This window comes from Falco rusticolus, chromosome 5 (assembly GCF_015220075.1).
Source record: "Falco rusticolus isolate bFalRus1 chromosome 5, bFalRus1.pri, whole genome shotgun sequence".
NCBI classification, from domain to species: Eukaryota; Metazoa; Chordata; class Aves; order Falconiformes; family Falconidae; genus Falco; species Falco rusticolus.
The window spans coordinates 68440397-68467595 of record NC_051191.1 but is presented as its reverse complement, the minus strand read 5'-3'; the positions used below and the strand labels follow the sequence as shown (position 1 = coordinate 68467595).

Genomic DNA, 27199 nt, shown 5'->3' with positions numbered 1-27199 from the left:
GAATTAAGTCATGCCCTTCTCTCTTCGTATATCAGTCATTTCATGTCCCTGATCACTTCTAGTCATCTGTCTCTGCCCATTTTATTTATAAATACTGTTATTAATCCTGTCATATTTAATAAGGAAACATACTGATTCTACAAATTGATTAAATCTTTAATTATTTTTCTGTGTGGGTATATGCATCCTCCACATTCCTACAATGTGGAATATTTATGTAAGAGAGTGAGTTATAATTGCAATTTTTAATGAAAAGCATTTAAAATGTTCTTTATGGGCACATTAATCCTTCATGTATCTAAACTACTTCTAGCTGCCTACTGATGCAGGAAAAGCACGTCTGTTGCTTGGTTTATAAGGTGCTTTTTAAAAATGATTTTATGTTTTTTTAAGTGTGGGAAAAGCAGAAGATAGAAAACTGGGATTTAAATTAGAGGGAAGCCTCATACTTGGGAAATCTTGAAATCAAGTGGACATGTGCTTTGTCGTTTTAGAAAATTACGTTGCAGTTGTTACAGTTCTGACAGTAGCATAGTATTTCATAATGAGTGCTCGGAGTAGTATTTTTGGTTGTTGAATACCTGGCTATGCCTGTATTTTACTATAGTGGAGAACTAAGGGAAAAGATACTGTTACACTTACTAAAAAATACTTATTTTCTGTTGCAGTGCAAGACCTGCTCAGAGCCAAAACAAATAACCAGCTCCTCAGCAATCTATAACAACCCCAACCTAATCAAACCAATTCCAGTGAAGCCTAGTGAAAATCAGCATCAACGAGTATCTCAGCAAAGCAAGGTAAAATGTTTTGCGTGTTTTCTGACTAGTGCTGCTGTGATTGAGTAACTGTGTAGGAATATTTGAGTCGGAAGGTCAGTGCAAGAATTGGTGGTGGAACCACTGTAAGGAATGATTTTAAATGCAAAACTAATCTGTTGTATAAAAAGCTCCACAACCCCCACCATATGATGTGGGAGCATTTAAATTACAGGCCTACTATCCTGATGCAACAAAGAAATACTTCTCTCTCAAATTTCAGATGTTGCTTTGGTTGCAAGCTGGTCTAGTCAATTACTGCACCACAGTTTTTGTGTCCCTTTTTTAAGGTGAATTGAGTTAATCTAAATAAAGAAATGTCTCTTGATATATTTTCAAGCTAAATCACGCTGCAAAATCCTAAAAGCTGAATTCATCTGTGACAGGGAGATGCACAATAAGTGGCCCTACTTCATACGTGGGGAGATTTCTCTTACTAACATTGTACTGATGACTGAAAGGGAAGATGCTTTTTCTTGGTATTTAAAGTGAAGCCATGGCTATCTCAGATTCACTGTTCCCACATTAGCAGCTTGAGAACTGTCTTCTTGCCCTTCCTATGTGACAAAACTATTAAAAATCCTCTTGGGAGAAAAGAGCATAGCAGTTTTCTCAGCTTTTCTTTGAATACTGCTGGCTTAATATTGTTGCCACTTAATGTAACTTATGCGTGAGGAAGCTACGTTTACTTTTTTCTTTTGTCCCCTCACAGAACGTGGATCCTGAACCACAGCACTTGTCTTTGACAGCACTGTTTGGAAAACAAGAAAAGCCGGATGTCTCAGAACCACTTAATAAGCAGCATCAAGAGAATCTTCCTGTTAGGCAGGGTGTGGTACGTTCCCTATCCTATGAAGAACCCAGCAGGCATTCACCCTCTGCCGAGAAACAACTTTGCCCCGCCATTCAGAAGCTTATGGTGCGTGGGACAGACCTTCATCCACTTGCTGAGTTTCCTGAGAACCGACTCTGTGAAAATGGCAATATCCACCCTGTGGGTGAGACTTTCACTGGACTCTTCCAACCTGTGACTTCTCATGGTATTGCAACATCTCATGTAGTTCAGGATACTGCTGGCGCTCAGAGCTTATTACAGAAGTTACAGAGTCAGTCAGGGTCAGTGACTAAAATGGACCCCAGCGCAACAGGATCTGTGAACTCGACAGCTTCAGTGTTCAGCAGGACTCCTGCTGCTGTTGGAGCACCAGCAGCAACAGTAAATAATATGAGCCAGCCACCTTTGGTATATTTCAATGGTTCCCTACCAAGCCAGACTTTAGATTCTCAGACACTTGGTAAGGAACAATCCAAACTTCCTAGACAGCCACTTTCTCTCTCGGGCAATCAAGCAGCCAATTCTGGGGTGATTTCACCTCAAGAGTTACTGAAAAAACTCCACATAGTGCAACAAGAACAACAGTTACATGTATCCAGCAGACCAACCTTGGCAGCTAAGTTTCCGGTTGTTACTCAGAATACCAGTCCGCTGAAACCACTGGATTCCTGGATAGAAAAGGCACCAGGTACAGAAAAACAGAGCGCTCTCTTTCAGGTAAATGGGAAACCTCAACATTTAAAATAAATAAAAATATAGCAATCTTTTGAACTTGGTGTTTTGTAAGGTTACTCTGTGTTTAATTTTGTCCAGTATATTCTTGTTACTCTCTTACTACATGTTGCACGTCATTCATTCTGCAGGTGGTGATTTAACAACATCAAGTAAGTTCTAATTTACCAAGCTGTGATACTGTAAATACTGAAGACTGTATCACTTGCACATCAGTAATGACCACAAATACTGCAGTCTTGGGGTTTTTCTGGAGGCACTTTGAAAAGTCATGTAGTTTTCAGTTGCCATACTTGGTCTCAGGCTGTTGGGTATAATTGCTGGTTACAGAGTGTAATATGTTGGGTTTAATAATTTTTCTCACAAAACTAGTTGTAGCTTTCTTTGTGCAGGTATGCATCCCTTTGTATGCCAGTTGTTGAAGGTTCTTAAAAGGTCACTTATTTTCAAACAGCAGTTTTTTAAAGTATTTGTGTATCAGTGAATTAACTATCTTGTACCATAGCTACTACTTCTAGCTATTCATTAGCAATTTTTTTATTTGCTATGTATTATTCTGAAAAAAGGACTTGTGCCAAAAAAACCCAAACCCCTTAATTCTGATGATGATAACCCTAAAAGTCAGACTGTACCTTATAAAATTCAGGAGATGTCAAGAGACCAGAGACTGTGTCTCTGGTGGCTGCTGTTTTCTGTTCTTTGGAAAAGCTTCACATGTAATTACAAAATGCCCCATCCTGGACAACTAGTGTCTTTGTTCACAACTTTATTTTCTGTAGGATCTTCTACATCTGAATGTCTTTAAATGTCTTGTTTGGGATGCATCTAAGCCCCTTTTAACATCCTTTATTATGGACAGACTGTCCACAAGACTTGTGTTGTATGGGAGTCTGACCTTGTGCTGGAGTCTAGAAGTTATTTATCCAAATGAAAAAGCATTAGCTTTTTATTGTAAAGTTCAAAAGCTGCTTTTCTTTTGCAACTTCTTAAAAACCTGAATGAAAGACTACAGAATACTTCAGCATGCTCCAAGAATCCTCCTTATTCTAAAAAGTTATCCTACATGTGAAGAGGCCAAAACAGTCATTTAATACTAAGGGCCACATCTGTGACTAAAACTGTGACAGGTCAAGATTTCTAATTCCATGAGAGAGGTCACAAGAAGATTAATTTGATACAGCAAATAACCATCATTATTTTTACTCTTTTAATTAAAGCAGCATGACTTTGAACGTGTGTGAAAGTTTTTGGGGGATTAGTCACTGAAATTATTCAGGATCAGTTGCTTACAGATGGTGCTCTGACTTTCCAGTGGAGTGCTAATGAATAAAAAGAGGATCCAGAGTCACAAAATTTACTTCTGTTTTCACTGGGAATGGAACTCGCCTGTTATAAATGAAAGGAATTATCTGATTCACTGGTACATGCACCAATAGTGTGGAGGCATAAAACATTCCTACTTTGAAGGTGGAAGTGAAACGAGACAGGGGCCAGGCTATACATTGTTAAGTCAGCATCCATAAATAAAAAATGGCAAGTATGCTGATATATTTTCAGATTAAAAATACATATAGATGCTGATATGGCTAATGACTTAGTGTCTGAGTTTATCTGAAAAAAATTATGCCAGCATTAGTTGCACTATGGAATGGGAATTACTGAGGTCTGACATAATGCAATTTCAGTAATTTTACTGCTTGAGTACAAACAGAACAATAGCTGGTGAGAAGAGAAGAATCTTCACTGTAATAAGTCTCATTCGCTGCATTCACTGTGATTATTGCTGCAAGTTTGCTTTAAAAGAAAAAAAAAAAAAAAAAGCAGGAGACTCTGAGTCTCACTTTGCATGGCCATGAGCAGACCAGGTAGATTGAGACTGCCTGGGAGCGGCTTCAGGGACTGACACAGCCACAGCTGCTATCAAAACAGTATTCGATGCAGTTCTTCTGACACATTTAGTATTGCTTATGAGGTTTAATACATAGACTAACAATTATAACAAAAGTATGACTAATTGTTGTTTAGGAGACCTAAAAGCTCTGCAGTCTGTGAGGAATGGCCTCTTTTCACATGCAGCAGATTGCCAAAAAAGAAAAAAAAAAGGGGGGGGGGGAGGCAGAAAATGAATAATCAAGCCTGTATTCCTGTAGAATGCCATGAATTAGCCACACGAAATATGGCTACTTTGGGGGGGGGGAGGGAAAATAAAAATTTGAAACAACTTTTAAAACCGATGTTGATCTTTTTATAATACCATCCTTGCTGTAGACCAGAGGCTTTAAGAGCTGCGGTGCCTGCAGACAGACATTCGAGTGAAATTGCATTGGCACTAATATATTTGCACATGCTCATGCAAAATTGATCAAAGCAGATTCTGACATATGCAGCAAAAGGTTTGTTCTTGTAATTATTTATCTTTTGATACTGCATCTTCAATTCAGCATAGAGAGAAAGAAAATTCTAAAAAGTCTGACAGGAGTAGAGAGGTATCTGGACAGTGTCCGTTGTTGAAAAGATCATATTAAAGGAACACCCTAAATCCATCAGCAGCACTAAGAAAATGAAAGCAACAATCTTTTCCACAATTGACACATTACAAGTCCAAGTTTAAATTGGCTTCTGCTGCATCTCCATATGGTGTAAAAGAACTGTGATCTCCCACATGGAAAGGAAGAGACCAGTTACAAAGAAAAAAAGGGGGGTGGGGGTGGGGGGGGAGAGGATCAAAAAAGCAAAAGCTGAAGAATAATACTCGGAAGCATTCGGTCTGGTCTGGTGCCAGCCCTATTCTGTGAAGTATTCCTTATGCTGACAGTGAGTAACGTGTGCTTAAGGTGCAATAAAAAAGCATTAATCTGCAGTGGGCTTTTAGGCATATGCTTAGTATTAGGCATGACTTACCCTGATTATAGATACATGCATGCTTAAGTGTTTATGTTAATCAGAATTATGGTTTTAAAAGTGCTTACAATAACCTTGACACAAATTTGTCTTTTCTTTGGAAGGCCATGTATCTTGCCTCCCATTTTTCTCATTTCTTAGAGCATTTTCCATCAATAACGTATTTTGTACGTAGTGTTACGTCTTCTGCATATGTGCATGGTACCTAGTATGAGCATCACACCATTACCTCTCAATTGTCCTGACTGCAGTTTCTGCATGAGATTGTAAAAATGCACAAGAGGAATGCAGATAGGTACATTAAATTTGTTTTGAAAAGTAATTTAAGATTCTGTAGTTAAACAACATTTAAAAATGCTGAATTAAACTTGAAAGATAAAGTAATGTTAGCATTGTAGCCAGCTTTTTTAAAGTTCCTGAACAATTCTTAGTTTAAATGTGCTCAGTTTTGAGTAATGCCATGAAAAACAGAGGCCCACAGCACTCACCGGGTGCTGATGTTCCAGAGGAGCACTTGATGCATGTGGGATTCTGCATGCGTAGGAAGCAAGAATGGCTGCCAGTTTGCATTACAGAAGATCCAGTGCATTCCTTAGTTCATGGTGTTATGTGAATTTGCCAGCTATCATGTTCTTTAGCTGCCAGCAGCCACACAGAATATCAAACAGATATCTTGGTGAGCATTTGTGCTGCAGAGAAGGAATACTATATGCTGCAACAATTATTTTGCACATTTTTCCTTGTGTTCTTTCTTCGTTGCTGCACCACTGACGGTAGACTCCTACTCTGTTACTAGTGACTCAGAGATTTAAGTGTTGACCTGATAAAGCTGAAGGTAGTTCAGTACAGGCTGGATGAACAAGCAACTCAGATTAGATTCTGTGGAAAAGAAGTTGATTAACAGAATTTTGGAAGGGCTTGTTATGTCTGCTGAGAAATTACTCAAAGCTAAAAGATTTCCCCAAAGGCTATTAATGTCCCTGCAGAGCATTTTTAGTGCTTTCAGCAAAAGCATGGTGTTATAGGAATTGCACTAGTAATGCCAAGATCAGCATCCCATTTTCTGGTGAGTGTTAGTTGTCCCAGTGACTGAAGGTGATCGAGCTAAATCTAAAATGAAATCTGCCTGTATGTTTTTTTAAAAAAATGTTGTTTATGTAAAAGTTTGTTAAATGGCAGAAGCTTTGAGCATGAGCTGTTAGCAAAAAATACATTTTCATGTTTGCCTACAGAAACAAATGCTATGCACTGAAAAAAATGATACATATATTTTCTACTCTTCTGACACATTCATTTTGCAGTAACCTGTATATATTAGCTGTGTCACCAGTAGATGGCAATATTGCTTATTCCATATAGTTCCCATATGCTTGGCAAGTCCTACCAAAAAGCTGTGTCTGTCCAGGGAAAACAAATAATTTTTTGTATGTCTTTTAAACCACAACATGTCTACGTGTTTGACAGTAGTAACTGTATATTATTAGGAGCACAGTTTGTCTCAGGTTTTGTTTATTTTCCTTGGACTCTAGAGAGAAATGTCTTTTGATTTTGAAGGACGTGTCATCTAGGTCTTTGACCTAGTCTGTCATAGATTCAGCTACATTAGTGAGACCGTTTATCTCTTCCAGCTGCTCACCACCATCCCTTTGGTGGAGGTTCCAGCTCTTGGAGGAGCAGTTTGTATATGCATTTTTAAAATCACATTAGGAAGAATCATCTCGTTTAAGCTAACCCTGCCAGTTTTCCTTGAGGTAGAGAAGGAGTTACTTCATCTGCATGGATGAATAGAGCAGAAGCATTGTACTAAGTGTGTGGAGCTGGTCAGTCTTCCACAGACAGGAAAACAACCTTTTCACTTACAGGAGAACATCTGTGCACAGTCTGAAGGTCTCGTTCCACAGAGGGATGTCACTTTGGACTTACATTGGTTTTCTCCTAAAATGAACATTGTTTTTTCAAGCATAGGTGCACAAACATATGCACTACCTTACTGTTTGAAGCAAACCTGCAATGAGTTAGGAATACCTTAACTCATTCATGAGCTTTTAACACAGACCTGATGATTGCTGTTATGATTACATGCCATGGGGCAGGAAAAAAGCTGTAGGTCAAGAGTTTGGTTTTTAAGTAGTACTCTATATATGAGAAACAATATTTACCTAAAAAGTGAACTGGGAGGTTTTTGCATTAGGTGCACATTGCATACTTTCTAATATCCATGAGTCTTTCCTGACCCCTGGTCTTTCTGCTTCCTTAAATTTTGTATAAAACAGCATGAGATCTCAGTCCTCTTTGTTTCTTTCTTTTTCTCTTTGTATTGCAGTCTAACTAACATTGTTCAGAAATGTCTTGGGTAGAACAATCATAACTGGGAGTGAGACGAGCTACAAAAAATATGAATGTTCTTTAACATTAAACTACTTCAGTTTGCATACCTAGGAGATAAACCTTAGAGGTTTATTCTTAATTTATTTTTTTCTTCAAAACTGAAATGTAACCCAGAACACAGAGTGATGGGATTTAGTAGCCTTTCACCTTCATACAGCAGCAATAAATCATGCTCCAGTCCAAAAGAGAGGAGCTTTGGTGACTCATAACAATTCCTTTGTATGTTCTGTTGTTTGAAAAAAAAAATCAGATACTTGAATAGCGAGGAGATGGCTGATTAAGGATTAAGATTTATCAATAGAATTACCTGGACAGAGCTCTAATATCAGCAAACTGAGTGAATAAACTTTCTATTATGTTGTATATTATTTCTGATGGTGTTTGCTAGTCCTTCATGTTTTGCAGTTCTAAGATGCATTGTGAAATTTAAAAGTAAAAGTTCTTTTGACACATCTTTGCAGGTTGGCATGGATATGATACTGAGAGAACTTGCAGAACTACTGCAGCATCAAGGTTTTCCTTCTCTTTGAGGGCCTTTTTGATTTTGTCAGCTGCGTGTTGGTTAGGAGTCAGTTCTGTTGCTGACGGTGCCACCAGCACACTGTGGCTGTTCAGATCTTTTCCTTCCCCTCTCCTTAAGGAAAATGAGAAGTAAAAAATATATACACATATATATTTATAAAGTAATTTGGAAGTTATAATTGGAAAATACTTTCTAGTATTAGGTATAAAGATTGTCTTTAATAGTGATATTTGCATGTAAGTATATTCTCAAAGATTAGACTTAATGACTTACTGTCCCCATGTAGAAGACTTAACAGCTGCATTCTTTAAGACTGCTGATACGTAATTGTAGTCTGATTTCTGTAATAAAATGCTCTTGTCCTAAGATCGTTTGCCTATCTGACTTAATCAGACTTGAATCCATTGCTGCAATCTCAGTTTGGGTGGAAGACCTTTTTACCTGGATCATGTAGGTGGTCCTGAGCTGGAGCTTCACGTAACTGTATGAATTTCCAGCAGTCTCTGTACATGTTGCCAATCAATTGTTCTGCAGCCTTCATCATTTTTATTCCCATAGACTTAAGTAGATAGGTTTAATTGATGACTTCATTTTTATATGAACAGGTAATCTCACCTCAACGCATTCCTGCCACTGTGACTCCTACCTTGTTGATGTCCCCAATGGTGTTCACTCAGTCTACACCGGCTCCACCAAAAGCAAATGAAAGTGGGCGGTTAGCAGGAGCAAGCCAAGAACCTGCTGCTAGCTCAGCTAGCCTTCTTCTGCCATTGCAAACCCCTGAGCCATCTGCGGTCAACAGCAGCTCAATGACAAAGATGCAGCTGCAGGAAACACTTCTGCACCTGATCCAGGTAAAGCACTAAGAATTCTACTTTGCCTAAAATCCTGCTTCCCATTTTGATATAAGCACCCTATAATCAGTTGCATCTGTCTGTCTAGAGGCCAAATGAATAATAAAAATACACGTTAGAGGTTGTGCTGCTTACGGCTGCATGTTAACAGAGCACTATGGGATAGACTGGGGATGTGATAGCCTCTCACACTACTGGCTTGACTGCATTTTGATTAATGCATCTGATTCTGGGGTTCGGGAAAGATAATGAATTTGATGGAAAAGAACAAAGATGACTGAAAGCTTCATAAGGTTGGCCTATAAGCCAGAGAGATATCTATTATATTTTTAGCTAAGGCTAAATAATGGGTGATTATCCTGGCTGCCAAATATTTCAGAGACACATGTTAGGAATAAGAGGAATTCAGACGGGAAATTAAAATTGCAGAATAACTGTGAGCAACTTTAAAATATGGGTTAGATAACCTAAAAATATACTAGTTTGGTGTATGCAATGTAATTCTCTAGTTAAAATGCTAAAATTCCTTTTGCTGCAGTTTTTCAGGTTTAAATGTGACAAAGCATTAACATTATGTATGAGATGATTGTTTACTGCTCTGGGATGATATGAGTGATGATGAATATTTTTTTCCTTAACTTGCCATGTGATGAATATCTGAACAGTAGAAGTTGAGGAGAGATTATATAACTAAAGACCTGGCTATAAAGCACAAGGAATAGACGCAGAGGTTTAAGGATGCAATTTGTAGGCCAAAACTATGTGCATGTGTGGCTTTGGAGTAAAAATAAAAGTAATTATTAGAATGTTAAAGCTACCTAAAATGTGATTTAAGATATAGACCCGGAAAAAAATACAATCTTTAACAAATCAGAGGCTTTTCTCATTTTACCCCATATTTTTAGATTGGGATTAAAAAATAAAATACCACATTATCCTGTCTTTACATACCTGGAGTATCTGGATAGTTGCAAATCCATATATGAAATGAAAAAGGAAACTAGTCAAGGAAAATTGAATTTTATCCTCTGAAACTTACTTGTAAAATGTGCATTTGACCCTGCTGTTTTTGGTGGCAGTTACCTGGAAATTATTTTCTGCCAATTTCTTACCTGTTATTTTCCATTATATAAAACTACAACCTCAGATGCTCCTGATTTTCCTCAAATAGTATCTTGATTTTAATTACACTCATATGTTTATGTGAGCTACTTAGGACATCTTTCTTAATGTGGGTTGACCCATTCTTGCAAAACGATCCTTAGAAAGAAAAAGTTAAACAAGCATCAGAGCCAAAGGAGCAGCATCAGTCAGGAGCATTAAGTCTAAAAGAGCTAAACAAGATGCAAGGATATGCCTACGCAGGATTTAGTACAGGATAAAAACCCAGGGTGTTTCACTGTTCCTTCAGATGTGCTTGGAATTATCACTGACCTAATAGAGGAAACTACTGAAGGAAATCCCTAGGTAAATGAGGGCAAAGAGCAGAAATTACAGGGTTGTATCATCACCACACTATCATGCAAGAGTAGTGGATGCAAATTAAATCCACTGTGAGTTTGGGAAATCTGTTTTCTGTGTGCTCATTACTTCTTATAGAGATACAGTCGTGTTTGCTGCAGTCAAGTTTATATTCATGTCCAGTTCTTCTAAGACTACTAGCAAGGCTTGGAAATAATACATATATTCGGTAAAGGAAATCACCTTCCTGTTGCTCACTTTTTAAAATACAGTAAGGTTGAAAAACACCTGGTCCATGAAATGAAGAAACCTTGTAATGTCTTTACCCAAAACGCCTGTTATGCACTAACAATTATCTGTTTTGTTTTGCAGAACGACGACAACTTCTTAAATATTATTTATGAAGCATATCTCTTCAGTGTGAGAAAGGCAGCAATGAAAAAGTCTATGTGAAAGATGATTTTAAAATTCAATTTCTATTGCCTCCTGAACTCCACGAAAAAGGTTTCACATTTTTCAAGTACGTTTATGTTTAAAGAAATGAATGGTCTTAAGCGTTTTGCATACACATAGATTTTGCTTGTTGGCAAGTACATGCTGTATTGAGACAGAAGTGAGCGGGAATGGATTGTGCCTTTAGGGAGGGGAGCGTCATGATACTGAAGACTTAATCACAAAATATCTTAAATTATTTTTCTTATATTTTTCCATACCTAGCATTGGTTTCCCTGCGTAAGGACTTACTTCTCAGAATTCAGTTTTCTTTTTTACTTGCAGCGTGGTTATTCATTGTCTAGGTATTTGTCATGGATTTTCTCTGGAACGTCATACCCAGGTGGCCCGGTGAACGTGGCCACCTCTGACCACATGGTGGCAATGTGGGACCGGGTTTAGGAACGGGAAGATCCGGGTGACATCTGGGAAGGGAAAGTCTTGAGAAGACTGATGCATCATCGTGCTTAGTTGCCTGCAAAGCAGTTTAGACGAAATGTCATGACTTCCCCCAAATTTTTGTAGAAAAATCTTTTTCTATTTTAACAAGAATTTTTTTAGCTAGCTGTAGAAGCGGGACGCTGCAGGTGTTTTGAGGAAAGGGGCAGGGGGGGAGGGGGTGGTGTTTGTGAATGTACTTGCTCTCAGTGTAGCTCTGGGGTGGCATTGGATTCATGTTTCTATTATTCCAGATCCAATCTGCATTATTACAAGCAATGTACAACTTTGTTAAGGGGAAAGCTACCTGGTGTAAAAGTCCTATTAAATTTTTTTTAATGTGTTCCTGGAGCACAGTGATTTCATTGATCCATTTCTAAAGAAAATAAAATGAATAATCCCTACTATGTGCTGATTTCAATTGTACCATGGACTATGTATTTAGAATTGTTGGGTCACTTGTATTTGTATGACTTTAAAATGGTTTTATACTTGGCAGAAGACACATGAGGTTTTAAATCGATTAGAATAAATGACTGAAAGAAATTTAATGTGTAGTTTTATTAGCATCTGCTGCTAAAATGCCAGTTTACTACAGTTCAGGAAACCCAAAGTTGTTGCTGAGGAAGTATTTCTTTTGTGGGTGCAGAGAATCTAATTGTAATCCACAAATGAGTGTACACTCTTCTTTACTGTGGGCAGTGATGTAGGCACAACTCAGTAGCCTCATCTATGAAGGTTCTTCAGTGTAAATTTGGATGCTGGTTTCAATTACCATAGTTCTAATGATGCAAACAGTTGCCCCTACCCCCATACATCTGGCCTTTCTCTAATGTTGTGATGGGGGGGGGGGGTGGGGGGGGGGTGGCAAGGAGGGGGAATTTGCTCACATTCCTTGGGAAAGTGCCTAAATCAATTAAAAAAAAAGTTGAGCTACTTTCTTTATACACAAGTGAATAACCCCTAGAGACTTGTGCCTACAAAACTGCTAGACTTTTCCTACAGCTCATGGAGAGCAAGTTGTATTCTAGTTCCATTTTGTTACCAAATTGCTTACAGTTCTTCCAGACTCAGTGAAAAGAACCAGGAAGGGCAGACTTTAAAGATAGCAAGTCCTAATTCTAATCCTGTAGCCACAATAATTCATATAGCCATTATAATTTATGGGATTCTACTGGGTTAATTGGTATTATTTCTGAATGAACTGGTGTGGAAGAAATTGGAATCTACACAGGAGAGTTTGTGTGAAACTAAATATGTACATAATTGGTGTCTGTGATGCTGCATTATCTGAGAGTGCAATTTAAAGATCATGGGGACACATAGTTAAGACCTCATTTGACATGTAGAACTTCTGTAATTGGTGGGTAAAAATAATCCTTAAGCATCTCAAACTGTGTTTGTGATGGGTTTTCTAGTCATGTGGGATACATTTTACACTGGGGGAAACATTTACAAAAAAGGCAAGTAGAAATTTAAAAAAAACATCCTTATTTATTGCTTTTCAGAGTAACATATCATTTTCAAGAATTAAAGGCATATTTTTTCAAAACATCTTCTAACTCTTGATGCTTACGACAACAGTCGTATTGGTACTATGCTTGACAAGTAGAGGCTTATCTTAAAACAGACAAGGATAGAGCTAATTCAGGGTTTCTTCTCACTGCCCTTCCTTCTGGTTACATTTACATCAAGTAACACCAACGGAGTTGGATTTATCTCACTGTATTATGCTATAAGGGATTTCTGGGATTGTTCAGGAGGCGTAAAGTTGCCTTTTTGGAGTGAAGAAGGGAGGTGCTGTTTTAGCTGATTTGCATGCTTACCAAGAACAACAGAGGTAAAATAGAAAGGCTTAGAAAGAAACTAAATTTTGTGACAATGAACAGAAGAGGAAAAGTAGTGAGAGAATTCCATTGATAAATGAAGCCAAACTTCTTGTCTAGGTTTCCATTTCAAATGGCAGATCTGCTTCATCAGAGGCATTTGGGAACTGGAAATTGAACCTGGAGTCATACTGGAGTGCAAAACCATACTGCAGACCTTTCTCTCTTCTTTCTACTGCAAACTAAAGTATCTATCTCAGAAAAAGGGTTTTTCCAGAAATATAGTCGGAGCCTTCCAGTACCGTGGAAAAGCTTGGAGGATACTCACGTAATACTGAAAACTTAATCTCTGCCTTTTGGTATTGTGTTTTGTTTAATAACTTTTTTATCAGCTGCGACTGTTTCTTCATGCGGCCAGATCTGTGCATGATATCAGAATGTTTTATTTCAGGTTTGATAGATCACCTCTGAACTAGAGTGGTTCTGAACACTCAGGTTGCCTTATTTTTTTATGACATTATTAGAACTAGGGAGCCCTTAAGTTAGCAAGGCCTTTGGAGAGAAAAGGCCACAGCAGTTAGGACTGCCGTTCTTTGGGCCTGTTTTTTTAATCTGAAAAAGGAAAAGAAGTAGCAAGCAGAAAATCAGAAGGTATGTAAGAATCATACTAACTCTACTTCAGATGCTTCCACAGTATGCATGTGTAATGCTTTTTTTAAATTGTCTGTGTATTTTTTAATACTGCTGGTTTTGGGTAGGGTTTGGATTTTTTTTCTGCCAGTAGAATAAATACCTTGTAAATTGGGGTTTAGCAAGAATTCCAGAAGTTGCAGCAGTGTTTTATGCATTAATCCCAGTCTCAGCCTTGAACTGATACTAGGTTTCAGTGCAGTTTCACCTAACCACTGTCCACTTCCTCAGAGAATTCCACACCTATTAAACTACAGTGAGAAGACAAGGAGAAGAAAGTCGGTGAAACAGTGAAGCATAATCTCTGTCAGTGTTTATCATGTAAATCTATAATATTCAATGAAGGCATCCAAATCTTTCCTCAGGCCCTTCTCACAGAAAATTGAAATCCTTAATTTGATTTTTATTCATTAGCTCTCTGTTGCTCCTCTATTTACTCCTCCTTGTTGTAGCTGCAAAGGAGATAATTAAAATTGTACAGCAAAATAAAATTTTCCAGGAGCAAGATGCTTCGTCTCCTCTGACAATCTATTTAGAACATGTGGAGCTTTGAAATTCCAGTAATAAAAGGGGTGAGTATCCGAGATATCATTGTCCCTTTAGGATATTAACCTGTGATGTAATATTGTAGCAAATTTGGAGATCTTTGCTGAAGAAAAAGCAAAATTAAAAGACATTTTCCAGTAAGCATTTGAGGCTGTAATGTAGAAAATGTTATGAGGCAGCAGCTTTACCCAGAGGGATCCTGAAACTTAGGAAAAGGCAAAATTGTAGTCCTGGAGATTAATAATGCACTAAATAATAATAAATTAATCCTCAGTCAACCCATAGTAAATTTTACTGCTCTAAATCCTAAGGACTTTTCCAAATTGCTACAGATATCTCTTAACTAGCTTGTTCTGGCCTCTAGATGTAAATGTGTGTGCAGCCGAGTTGTAAATACAGAAGGGAGGGAGCCTGGCATATACAAACAGGAGGAGGAAAACGTGGTTCTGCAAGACACTAAAGAAACAAAGGTTGTAGCTTTATAAACACTTCAGGCTGGCTCTGCTGCTGAAGAGGCAGCCCATCCCAGCCACCCACTCCTAGCTGCTCCCACACCAGTCTTTCCTTCCTTTTTCCTTTATTTTTTCCTTTTTTATTTTGATTGAGATGGCTACATGGTAAAATGCAATGCAGCAGAATTAGTCCAGGTTAAGACCCCCTCCGTGCCAAGGCTGGTTTTAACCTGGATGAGTTCAGTGGGCAGGAGCCCAGGCACCTGTATCCATGTGTGGGTAGGGGTGTGTAGCCGTGAGGGTAAGGGGGTGGGATGTGGGGAGAGGGAAGTGAGGCAGGGGATGTGCTGCAGCGCTGCCTCAGACTGACTTGCAGCTTCTGTGAAACTGTGATCTGGAGGCCCTAGCCTGGCATTGAGACTCAGAAGATGTCACGAAGACCACCATGTGACTTCATTGTTAGCCCCTACCTTGGCTCCGTGTGGAAATCCATGCAAGTGTTTGCACGTACCTCCACAAAGGGTAACTACTGTTCGTGAGCCCAATCTCTCCAGGCTGTCTGCAGAGCCAGTGGAAAGACAGGATCCTCTTGAGGGCAAGTGTCAGTACAAACCTAATTTAGCTTGGCAGATTAGATTGACTGGGCTAAAGTTAGCTTTTGCAAACACCTTCCCCCCCCCCCCATCCTGCAGTGAACCAGTACAGCCCCTACCTTTCTTCACAATACAGCAGATGTTTGAGTGAATGTTCCCTTTTTAAAAAAAAAATAATATTTATTTAATGAAGATTGTACCATCAAATCTGAACAGACTGTTTAGATGTAAATCTGCCCAGCATGGAAGTGAATGTGAAATGCAGGAACCAGATTGCTTTTGTATGTGTAGCTGAAAAAAACTGCTGAAATGCAGAAAGATAAAGGAGAAAGAAAAAAGAGATTTTTTTAGGTAATTTTAAAGAATACCTTTTGGAGAAAATGTGTCCAGTGTATGAACACCTTTACTTTATAGCTGTTGTGGAAAAAAAATTGACTTGCAAGTGATCTCAATGCTTCTTCCTTTAGAAGGTGAGCAACATCATAAAAGCTTCCAAGGAATGAATTTAGAATAATAAACATCTGGTGTACACAATAGGAAGTCACTACACATTTTTTGAGAACAGCAGCTTTAGTCATACATGTAATAAAAATAAAATTTTTTAAACCGTTTGGGGCATATATTAAGTAAAAGCCCTTTTTACTATATTTGGACACAAATTCCACGAAAAGCAAAGCAAGCTCTGAGTTCAGAACAATGTGTCTGCACAAACATCACCAATAAATATAGTCATCAATAAAGGCAGAAGAGAAAAACCCTTTGGCATGTGGTAACTAAACTGAAGTCAAGAAATAGAAAGGGTGACATCTTAGTATCAGAAAGAGGATAGCCTGCTGTCACGCCATGAGGAAACTATGGGAAATGATGGCAAAGTCCTACAGGTGCTACCATGTGTATAGAGGGATGCTAATCCCATCATTAGATCCTAGATAAATATTAATGCTTTTCTTGTCCGAGTACTGCCACCCTGCTCTATAGGCCCATGTGCTGAATGCATAGCTGCTGTGCATTGCCTTGAACCGTGCTGCTGCAAATCTCTGTTACACCCTGCAGCTGCGGGTGCAGCCACTGGTACTGTGTTTCTCCCGCCAGTACCTGAAATCTGCTTCTGAAAGGTACTAAACCAGAGAGAGATATTATTATTATGTCACTTCGGAAACCTCCCTACCTGTGTGTCTTTCTGCAGCACTTGCCTGTCAATACAGTGTTTAGAGAAAGAGAGGAAAGGAGCGTGCAGGCTTTTGGCAGCACTCCCAGCGCAGGACTACTCGGGCTGGGAACAAAAGCTCTGTTTTCCTTCATTTTTACTGCTGCTTAGCAGCCTGGCTCACTAACAGCAGCCTTCTTTCCACTTAGAGCAGTAGCCCCAGACCTACCACTTAGTAAAAGTGCCAGCATCTTGCCTTCATCTAAGGCTTTCATTTTAATGCCTGAGGCTCCCCTCTCAGGTACTTACCAGGGAAGTCCTGCCCCTCCTGGCTCCTCTCATGGATGCAGTGAGCTGTGACTGAGACTTTGAATTAGAGGAGCCATCAGGCTGTAGTATCATAACATGGTTCAGGGATCCCATACTTAATGCTTGCAGTTTGGCACTAGAGGTGTGACTCCCATCTCTGTCAGAAGTACGTTTGCCAGCAGGTTCAGCTGCTCGTCCCTGCTGTCTCGCCCTCCTGTGATACACCTTTCCCTTCCCCTGATTCTATACCTGAAGGCCAAAACTTAGTGCTTATGTCTTCTTCCCTAGCACTGCCTCAGTTCCTATGATTGCCATCTCCAGCTCCTCCGGGCAGCTGCTCGCAGGGAGCTGTTTGCCCTTGTCTGCCATGTAAGCAAGCACAAGCCATCACCATGTGCTGCTTTCAAGTGGATCACATCACATCCCATCAAAAATGTGCCACAACTTAGGAATGTCTGGTCAATATCAGCAGGCCCAAAGATCAAGGTGATGAATCCTATAACAAATAAAAGCTTTGTTATCTTTGAGAAAAGACCCTGCAGGGATTATACAACACAAGCTTTGTCAAGGAAAGGATAGAAGGCATGAGTAGAAATATAAAGAAGATGAAGAGTCTCCAGTTAACTCCTTTGACTGGGAGATATGAAGAAACGCTGGCTATATACTCAAGAAAATCCAGCAAGGTCTTTGAAAGGTCAGTGAATAATTCTAAACAGAAGTGAAAGCTGGGAATTTTCAAGTCACCTGTAGGAACAGACGTCAAAGTGTGGAAACTGAAAGAGGGAACAGGGAGATGGAAAAGCACAAATGAAACATGATTTTGTTCAGGAAAACTTTCACTTCCTTGTATAAAAGCAGAAATTTAGACAGCATTAAAGTTCAGAAGAAACACTAAGGTAATCCTTCACTGTGGGGGGCTGCTAAATCCAGATCTTTGGTGTCAAGTGCGCTGAACCAGCCAGACGACCAAAGGTGAAGACAGCAAGCACTCATTTCTGAGGCAGCAGCAGCAGCCAAAGCAGACTCAGCTTTGCAAAGCGTAACAGTGCAAGTGCTGCTGCACATACCTTGAAGAAACCAACTCATGAAAAGGGAAAATGTCACAGATAAAATACCATCTTAGGAGGTGATAGAAAGAGAAAAGTTAGGGGCTCTTCTTGTCACGCCATTAACAACATGTTTAATTACACTGGTGCTGAGGGGGGCAGGTCTGAATATATAGATAGTGGGGAAGATGGGTAGCTTCAGGTACAGAACAGAGGGACACAAACACTCTGGTCAATATTTAACCCAAAGTGATCTGCTCTTTCTTTGGAAGGGATTATTTCATAATCCACTAAAACATCTTTGGATGAAAACTCTTACGTGATTTTAAAGGATTCCTATTTCTCACATATATTTTTCTATGTCTTCATTGGTTTAAAAGTACTTTTACACAAATAGCTAGATAGAGACAAAGTATCTAGAAGTGCTTTTTTATACAAATTACCCTTGCAAAGGAGAGAGAAGGAAATATTATCTCCATTTAAAATGGACATGAAGAGTGGTTCTGTAATGGATTTATGGAGGTCACAGAAGAAGTCGAAAGGCAAAGGCAGAGACTGATGCTCAGTCACGCCTCACTGGGGCTTTGCTCCTCTCTCCATCATTTCATTTTTGTTTGCAGCAAACAGAAAAATCCTTCAGTCTAGCCCAAACTACTCTGATTCCCAGATGCAGCACTTCATAAGAGATAAGCATGTTGTGTAGGTGGCAAAAACTGGAAAAAGCAAAGAACAGACAGAGACAACAGCAGAAGCCTAGCAACCAAAAGTGAGTCCTCACAAATGCGGGATTTCTGATGTTATGTTTTTTCCCTTTGCAGGTGCTATTATGACCCAGCAGGAATCCCTTCCCCTTCCCATTCCTCTGCAATGTCCTGCAGGCTGGCATGTGACAGCCTGGTGTGCCCTGTGGCTGCTGTAGGGCAGACGAATGAACAAAGCCAGCAGGAATTAACAGAACAGCAACAGTATTTTCATATGCAATTCCTGTATTGATCAAAAAATAAATTACTGTTACTCTGAAGTGTACTCTCTCCAGCTGTGTAATAGAGACGACACTAAAGAGGCCAGTCAGTGCAGGTTCCCCATTATCCTTCCTGTCTCATTAGCGTCTACTCTTCCCTTGGCTCTTTGCTCAGAGTCTCTGATGTGATTTGCAATGTGCTGCTGACAAAGCTGCTGTTGCGCTTCCTCCTTAGAAATGTTTTTCTTCTGCCAGATGACTGCAGCAGCTTAATGGGAGTCTTAAAGGTTTTTTGATGGTCTGTCCAGAGGTGAGCAATTGCTACCACCATTTCAGAAAAGCCCAGAATTAACAAGAAGTCCATTTTCAGAGGGAAGAAGAAAAGGAAAAACCTCCCATGTGTTAGCTACTTCCCCTCAAACACAATTTTGCCAGAACAGATTGGAGGATTGAGCTATCAAGATCTGTTTCTGCCCCTGTCCTTTGCCATCCCAGCCTTCATGCTCCAGAGGAAGCCCATGGCCCAGCACAGCACTGCTCAGCAATGCTGAAAACCATTGTGGGTGATGAAACATCTTCCTGACTCCTGAATGCAGTGACTTTTCACCTTGTCTACACAGAGCCCCTGCACGAGATTGAGTTCACTGTGTGCTCTCAAGCACATTATCTGCATTTGTTTCTATACTTTCTTGGCCCTGAACTGCCATATGCACAACTTGCAATTTTCTAGTGCTAATACCAATTTTCTACTTGGTTAACATGTACAGCACCATACTAAATCCTGCCAAAAAGCAGGAAAAAGGCTCCATGGCTATTGTAGCCTGTCAGTTTTCCTAGTCCTCCTAAGCAATCTGTTCTAAGGGGTTTTAGTTACATCCACCTCCTCTCCTTCCATCTTATTCCATACTAGATGCGTTAGGTTATTTATTTTTTATGTTTTGGGCTGGGTATGACCAGCAGCATGCAGTATGGGAAAGCCTGCTGGCCTCGCCCCAGAATTTTGGGAGGACTGTGGAAGCAGCGAGCTCCTTTCCTTCCTGATCACCCTCAAGAGATGTTCATGTTAGTGAGATGAGGAAGAACAACAGCCTGCCCTTTGCTGCTGGAGATCATCCTTGGAGGGAAAGCTTTGGAAGTGAACAACCTTTGCAGTTTCTATTTCTGCTTGGGTAGACAAGGAGAGAGCAGCTGTTGGTAGATGTGAAGCCAGACATTAGCGCGCAGGCAAAAATATCAGCAGAGCTCTGGAAAACTTCTAGAAGACCTGTAGGAGCTCATGGTACTTTAAAGATGGGACAAAACTGACCAGGACTGCAATAATAGCCACAGTACAGTTTGGAGGTGCCCCAGCAAAGGGCTTGTGAAATCTGGGGCACCATTTACATCGCCAGAGTGGGATGAGGGGTGCTGGGTCTTGGCCTTGTGTACTGCCCCAGCACCCGCAGAAAGCCACAGCCAGTCTCAGGAAGTCACCTCCTAAATGAGCCGGAGCTTGCAAGATGGAGGTGCAAGTTAAGGGGAATTTGCTGGTGCAGGAGACCAAGCGGAGTGTCCTGGCAGAGGTGCCTGGCCCTGCGCCTCAGCGACAGAGAGTGGGTAACTGTAATGCTGCATCACAGCATATGCTGTAAAACCCAGCTGTTGTGTTTGGTCCTGGTTTCCCTCCAGCAATGGGTTCCACACAGGTAGGTGACACTCAGAGACTGGTAGAGCCTTATATAGCTGGAAGGTGCAGGGGGAAACCTGAGAATGACCTGCCTGATGCAATAATTTAGACCACGTACGCCCCTAATGCTGAAGAGGCAGGTCCCTGTGCAGCACAGCATGCCACTGCTGCTGGGTTGTGGTCACCTCACGGCTGCGGCTGCTCAGCTAGGAGCACTGGTGTCCTGGCCTGCGATGGAAACATCGTGTATGTCTGCCCAGGGCTCTCCTGAGACACCCCACCAATGGTGTTGGGTCCCCTGTGCTGGCAGAGGCCCCCGTCCCTGTCCCTCCAATTAGGTGCAGCTTTCATGTACCCTGCAAGAGCCACCTCCATGGGGACATGCCCCTTCAAAGCAGAATTTGCCAGCACACTCCTGGACTGGAATTGCCAGAACAGCTTTGCTGACTCCATCCATCCTGGTCTTTCAGATGTGGTCTTCATTTCTTGCAATGTAGTGCTTTGAAAATGGACAAAGACATCACAGTCTAATGGCTGCTCTAAGCGTCCGGAGCAGAAGTGCTCCACCAGAATTACCAACATGCAAACTGCAACACGTGTCTCACTATTGCCTATTGTGACATTTTGGCCCCAACACAGCCATGAAGTAGCTTAGAGGCTGTCAGAGCGTGAGACTGTACATCAGAGTACAAGAAAAGCCAGGTAATGCTTGTTCTTCGTAGGGGATTTATAGGCCTGGCAAGCAGAGTAGCTCTCGGTTTGAACTGCAGCTAGAAAAGGGAGTCACTCCAAACAGAGAATGCCAATTAACTCCAGCACCACTTGAACGAATTAAGTGAAGGTCAGAGCTGCAGCAAGCAGCCATCACTAATGAGATTTCAGTGCCGCTCTGCCTATTTTATGCACATCAGATTTCCTGCGAAGGAATCCCCCGGGACACAACTGTTTGGCTTCTGTCTGAAACTTCAAGAGCCTCTGGCTCAGAAAGATGTTAACTTCACCCTTGATGCTGCACTAAGCAGAAGGCAGGCAGTTGGAGTGCTTCTTTAGCAAATAGCAGATGATTTTAGACAGACATCACAACTTGGAATCCAAATTTTCTTTTTTGCAATATATGCATGCATTAATTATTTAACTCTAGCTCTGGTAATTCTAAATTCAACTTTTTGTCATGGACAGTGAATGTAGTTCTTAGTTTTATATCGAGCGTGCTGCAGACCGCTCTGTCCCCAACGCAGGTAAATGGTTTGCCGAGCTGTCCCTCCCTCTGTCTCCTGATTGTCCCACATGCTGCCCAGATGCTGACAACAGCAGAAAGCAGCACAATAAGAGAGGCTGCTAGAAACTGATTTTTTCAGACACATACTTTGCACACCGTTACATGCTCCAGCAGTAAGAGAGGGGTTATTTGCTCTCATAACATATGTGCCTAAACCAGGCTAAATCCTTGTGAGCTATTGTTTCCTGGGGGATGAGAGTCTCCTTGGCCAGCACCCATGTCAGGATGAGATGGCTGCAACCTGGAGAGACCTCACCTCAGGGGGCTACCGGTCTGTCATCTCCTGCCGACAGGGGTTAAGAAACATCTGCAAAAACTGCTAAGAAGAAATGCACTGGTTTGCTTCCTCAGCTAATTTGTGCTCCTTGAAGGAAATCAAAGGCGGCGTTTAATGATCCTTCTGGGCACGACGTGATTTGTATCTTCATCCTTTTGGGGCAGGCTCACAGCACGAAAACCCCAGGGGTGGAGGGGAAATCTCTTTGAAAGCCATTCGCCGAGCGAGATGCTGTCAGATATTGAAGGGAGGAAGAGTGAGTGTGTGTTATGAAAGTTGGCAGGTGACTGAGCTAATTACAGACTCGGAGGCAATTTAGGGTGACAGGAAGTGACTTGAATTGTAACCAGAGGTTAAAAGAATTTAAAAGGAGACAGTGCTGGTGCTGCTGTGCTCAGATGGGCTGAGGACTGTTCCCCGTCAGCTCACTGAGCAGCTGCAGGTCAGGGAAACACCTTTCACACTCCGCTGCAAAGTAGTTTCGGAGCAAAACACAAGATGCTGCAACATGGTATTAATCAGATGTGGAAAGCCTTGCAGACCCTTCCTCCACCCCTTTCTCTTCTTCAAAACTGTCAGGGTATTTTTAATAACAATTGCTGGTTGCCTAAAATCACAAAACATGTTTTCATTAATATTCATGAAAGAATGGACTGTTTTTATCTACACCTACATCAATGTGTGGTAGAATGTACCCAAAGCCCAGCTTTTATCTTTAATCACACTGAAACTGATCGCCTCTGATTTTTGTGGGGAAAAAATACTCCTATTTTCAAAGGAGAAAAGCATGAAATGTTATAATATGTGACCTAGAATTTTGGCAACGCTGCTCCCTTCTGTGAAATCAAAAGCACGGAAAAAAATAATCAAACTTTTAAGGTTTTTAATTGAGTTCTGAATATTCCAGAAACTCCAATATGGATTTCTACAATAGCTCTTATGTGAACACTCAGTATCATCATCAAACCAAATAAAATTAACAGAAAATCTTTGAAAATTAAAAAAAAAATAAAAAACAACAACAAAAAAATCATTGTGCCTAGACATTGCCTTTATTTATGTTACAGTAGAGTGCAGCAGCTTCCCCAGGGGCCAGGCATGACTGCTGTATATATTGTGCAAACCCACAGCTGCAGAGCCCATGGCCCACAGACACTGCACTGGGGATAGTCAGCTCATCTGTATTGATGCCATTTTCCCTGACAGGCAGATGTTTAATGCCCGGATCACTACAGAGAGGTCTGCAGAGTGCTGCAGCCCAGCTCTGTTGGCTCCTGACCCGCTCCTATTGCCAGGGACAGATAAAACCACCCTGCAGGCTCAGTTCAACCCCTGCACCACTGACAGCGTGATCCAAATAAATCAGGGGAGAGGAGTGGTTTGCTGCTTTGCCCGTGTAGATCACTTGCCAAGTGAGAGAAGATGGTCCTCAGCCCCAGAGGTTATACCGTCTCCCTTTGCAAGAGTGCAGAGAATTAGAGAGCACCCTGTATTTCCAAAGCACCCCACAACTGTTACCCAATAAATCCTCATCAGGATTTCAGCAAATAGGTGAGGCAGTAACATCAGACCACGTAGGCAAGTAACTCCTCTCTGCACCCTCCACATCTGCTGACCTTGACAGGGGAACACATGGGAGGAGGGACCTTCCTTCTTTCTAGCCCAGCCACACTACAGCAGCCCTAATTTGGCCCAAATACCTCTGTCCTGATAACCCTGCAAAATCCTGAATCCTTACTAACACACTGAGTGGAGAGAAGGAGGTACTTGTAGCATGTCCTCTGAATAGGGCCATTGCATCAGGCATTTAATATGAAGGATTTTGCAACATAAAAGATGTTGCTAGACACGTACAGAGTCAAGTGTCTTTGTAGCTGTGGAGATTAGCAGCATAAGTGACATAATTTATTTAGTCACGATGCACCACAATTCCTGGGGCTCCCCATGAAGCAAAGCCTACTTCCTCAAAAAAGCTGTTCTAAGTGCAACCACCTTATCACAAAAGGCTTCAATCTCTTTTATAATGAGGGTTCCCTTCCTCCTAATCAAGTTCCTTCAGATCATGTGAACTTGAAATGGAAAAGATTAAGTTTAACCCTTTGGGAGTGGAAAGATAAGGATGAAGTTAACTTTTACTCAGGGTGCTTTTGTGACAGCATCCAGGAAAGCTGCAATCAGCTCACAGTGCCCAAACTGAACACCTGCTTTCAATTACTTTTCCTTTTTCTTTCTTCTTTTTCTAGCCTTGTCTTCAGAGGTGTTGGGAAGATGCTTCGCTGCTGCTTGTTTCCTGTGCCTTCTGCTCTCCCTTGGTGTCTCCCTCCATGCCATAAATTTCCTGCTGCTCAGAATGCTCTGCCTGATGAGGGTTTAACATGCTGCTAGAAAAAAAAAAAAAAAAGCTAGTTTCTTCTTGGAGTATTTAAACAAATCTAAATTTAGAGCAGAGCTGTGGAAAAAAATAGAATGGAAAAAAGGCAAAGTAACCAGCCGAAGGCATTAATTAATATGACACCTGTGTGGCTGCTTCTATAAACAACAGGGAGAACATGCGACTCACAGAAGACTGAGTCTGCAGGCAGATATTTACAGAGCAGCTGGGTGTAATGTGGCATCTAGAAGGACACATTTGGTCCAAGCCATCCTGCTGACATCTGATGATGCTCTGCAGGCTGGGTATTCATCCATTCTTCACTACATCTGAGTCAACCTGAAATTAAGAAAGTCTGCCTACATGTCAGTTGTTCTACCTGTATTATCCCCCTTGTGTCATGCTAGGGGTCAATCTCTCCTGCTCTACAGAGATCATAGTGAGGTATTAGTTTCCTTCCCATGGTAAACAGACTTTTGTGTGCCTCCTCTGTGGAGTCACATCAGGGTCTCCTTGCAACCACTGGCACTCATCAGCCTGGTCTCAGATGGCAGAGAACCCTTCCATGCACAGCTTCAGACTGTATCAAACGTTTCCTCTGCACCCAGATGGTGTTAAAAGCAGCTAATTTAATCCAAACCACACCTGGGAGTGAGGGAGCTAGCATTTTCCCACAATGGCTGTGATGAGAAAGGGTCAATCAAAGGGGCTGTGCTCACCCAGCACCACCCAGCGCTGCAGATCTTTCGGGTCTCACCAACCCAGACTTCCCAGCTCCCAGGCATGCCGCCAGCCATGTGGCCAGCCCAGCTCCAACAGCATCTCCCTGTTGTGTTGAGGCTTCCCAGAGCTCATCTGGTATTGCACAGGCCCCAGTGTGACCAAACGGGGAGGGAAGGTAGTACTCAGCTGCGGGGACACCCCCCAGCCCCCAGCCAGGGCCTGCATGCAGCATCAGCACTCATGCAGAAGCGAGCCTGCAGCCCTTTTCCCTGTCCCTGCTCAGCTATTAAATCCGCACCTCTGCAAACTCAGCTTGTGAGTGCTAACCCTCCACAGCACTGAAACCTGATCAGAAGAGATTTGCATGACCAGCCAGTAAAACCATGACTAAAAGTACTTTTCCATTGCTGCTTCTGGCAAGGGCCCCCTCCTCCTGGCAGCTGCCAGGACAGGGAGATCAGATTCTCTAGTATTGGCAAAACACTGCACGACTGTTTTTCAAACCACACCGAGGAATGGGTAAACCTATTCAGCCCAGAGACATTGTCCTCATATCTCCTGAAAAGGACACAAGCCCAAACACTGTTAAGAGTGCAGTTTCACAAGCAGAACGTTTGACCAGGATAGAAAGGAGCTTTTGTACCCAGATGCTTACCTAAGGAGTCCTGCCAAGAGATAATAAGAGGCACAAGATTATGATCTCAGATCAAGGCATCTGCTGTGAACCACGTAGTTTATTCCCATTGTGCCTTGTTTTAAGTTATTCAAAATCAAAACAAGTTATTCTTATTAAGTGATTATAAGTTCAGGATCATGATGGAGCAAAGACTTGCTTTGACGTATGCAGTGGTGGCAGGCACGCAGCAAGACCCTGGTGTCTCCAGAATGAAGAACAAGTCAGTGCTGATGTCTTGCAACCGCTTCCCCAGTCCTAATATCTATAGTGCAAAAAGGACCCTGATGCTCACTCCATGTGGGCCCTAAGACACTGCCTCAAAGTACCTAGAAAATAGGTCTCACCACATGGGCCAGCTGGGAGATGAGTACTACGGGTGCCAGGGGGAAGAAGTGTCTCTGGTGACTAGTTTCAGCTCAGTAAACCTCCTGGCAATAGGAGTAGTATCACAAGGAGCTTGATGCTTGAGGAGGCTGAGACACTCTCCCATCTGCTCTTCATCTCCACGAAGCTGCATACTCTTCTCTTTGCTGTGTTCAAGGTTGTTGCCACATCCCCTGTTCCAGCTGGCTTTCTGATAAAGAGGCACTTGACTTCCACAAAATCTGCCTTATTGACCAGTACTGCATGGAGAGAGGTTGCCTCAAGAGGTTGTGCCATGCACAGCACATCTTTCTTATCAGCTTTCTCTGTTGCTCTAGTGTAGAGTTCCCCTTTCTTCATTTTGCCCCGTTGTCCTTATATTTATCCCACCGTAGGACTGCATGTTAATCTGCTCAGGCATTTCCACGTCAGGGTCACCACATGAATGCATTAAACAAATGAGGATTTCCACCATCTTTAATAAACTCTCCTCATACACTGCTTACACCACTGTTTTGATTATATTTGTTCTTTGGCTGTCTTGACATTTGCCAGTATATTCTCATAACAACATAATCCAAACTGAACTCAGGGTCTAGTCAAACCAGAAACAAATAGAGCTGGTAAATCTTCCCCCTGCCTGTGAATACAGCACAAAATCACACTTTTTATTGCCCCATGGTTTTGAAAATTTAGCTCTAATGTGCTGTACTGACTCACCCCATATCTCTTGTAGATGTAAATTCTTACTCCTTGTTAGGTGTTTACTTTCATTCTTTATCATAGGATTTTTTTTTCCCCAGTCAAATCCTGCTATCGTTTTTCTCCTCTCCAT

General features: G+C 41.3%; 1 protein-coding gene across 1 annotated transcript in view; it reads left to right on the top strand.

The window, feature by feature from the left end:
- DCP1B (decapping mRNA 1B) overlaps positions 1-11843 on the top strand; it is a 47017-nt gene extending 35174 nt beyond the window's left edge. Inside the window, exons 6-9 of the mRNA XM_037387943.1 lie at positions 669-797; positions 1528-2367; positions 8800-9048; positions 10882-11843. Coding sequence (XP_037243840.1) covers positions 669-797; positions 1528-2367; positions 8800-9048; positions 10882-10962 — 1299 coding nt within the window. The 3' untranslated portion in view covers positions 10963-11843. The remainder of the gene's footprint in view (positions 1-668; positions 798-1527; positions 2368-8799; positions 9049-10881) is intronic.
- Positions 11844-27199: the final 15356 nt, after the last annotated feature.